The sequence below is a fragment of the Buceros rhinoceros genome, unplaced genomic scaffold (genome assembly GCF_000710305.1).
Source record: "Buceros rhinoceros silvestris isolate BGI_N320 unplaced genomic scaffold, ASM71030v1 scaffold9411, whole genome shotgun sequence".
In the NCBI taxonomy this organism is placed as follows: Eukaryota; Metazoa; Chordata; class Aves; order Bucerotiformes; family Bucerotidae; genus Buceros; species Buceros rhinoceros.
In genome coordinates this window covers 15,609-16,785 of record NW_010394822.1, presented here as the reverse complement: position 1 = coordinate 16,785, position 1,177 = coordinate 15,609, and the positions used below count along the sequence as shown (strand labels likewise).

At 47.7% G+C, this 1,177-nt stretch overlaps 1 protein-coding gene across 1 annotated transcript in view; it reads right to left on the bottom strand.

Annotated features, from left to right (window-relative positions):
- Positions 1 to 90, bottom strand: part of CA4 (carbonic anhydrase IV) — a 5,947-nt gene extending 5,857 nt beyond the window's left edge. Inside the window, exon 1 of the mRNA XM_010145342.1 lies at positions 6 to 90. Within this exon, the coding sequence (XP_010143644.1) occupies positions 6 to 90 (85 nt within the window). The remainder of the gene's footprint in view (positions 1 to 5) is intronic.
- Positions 91 to 1,177: the final 1,087 nt, after the last annotated feature.

Sequence of the window (1,177 nt, the reverse complement as noted above, 5' to 3'; positions counted from 1 at the left end):
GACACCGGCTGGGAAGAGGCGAGTGCTTCGCCCATGAGGAAGCACTCGCTTCACTCGCTGGAGATTCCTCAGCAGCACGGAGCACGCCATGCAGCAGGTCCGTCTGCTCACGTCCGATAATTCAGACGAGATCACACGGATCCTGCGGCAGGCAGCTCTGCCGCTCGACCTCCGCCTGGTCTCGAATGAATCGGTTCCCGTCTGTTAACGTTCCCTCCAAAAACTGGGCTAGCAGGAAATATTAGAACTCGGGATGAGTCGCAGGTCTAAACAACCCGGTTTTGAAACCTGGGCTTCAGAAACTTCTTGAGGCAAAAGTTGCCCCTCTGAATATATGTAGTGCTAAAATAAATCCCCTTCTCTCAGCTCCGTACTTGCCAGCCTTTCATATACTCATAAATTCACTTCTACGAGATGACTTGTCTCACTCCGTTCCAGGAGCTATTTTGAAGATGACTTGGTGCGATGAGGAATTTTAAGAAATGAAGCATCTCATTTCCCGACTGGTGGGAAGAATCGCTATTGCCCCTCGCTGCGATCCCACACAGATGGCTGCAACACTCCACAACAGAACGTCTCAGTGTCACTTTGTCACCGTCAGAAGAACCCGGGTGTTCAGGGGAAGGGAGCTGAGCTCGGCAGGCAGGTCGGGGCTGGTTTCTTGCAGCCTCTTTATGACAGTTATAAACTTTAAATGGACTCTAACAGGAACTGTTCTCTCTGGCTATTTCGCTTCGTAACAGTCCAGAGCCTCTTACAATCATGATTAATACTAGAGGTGCTGTTTGCCGATGATCAGTAAATTACAGACAGCTCAATCATGACTCACGCCTTTAATAACGTCTAATCAGTTCTTAGGGGTTATTACGGAGGAGTCCTGTCATTAGATTGCTAATTACCATAATTTGTGATCTTTTATAACACATCTGCTGGGAGGCTCATAACTGCTTTTAGCACCTTCATCTTCACATCCGCAGCGTAGCAATGGCATCCATCGAGGACGCGTTTAGAGGACGGTGCAAATAGGGCCTTGGTATGGAATGAGGCTGGTTGTAACAGCAGAGGGAGGCTTGGACGAGCTTGTGGCAATTCATATATGCTTGAAAAACTCTACTGTTTTAGTTCTTCTCCCACAAAAATTAAATTTACGCTGAATAACGTTGACTCACTTTCTGGT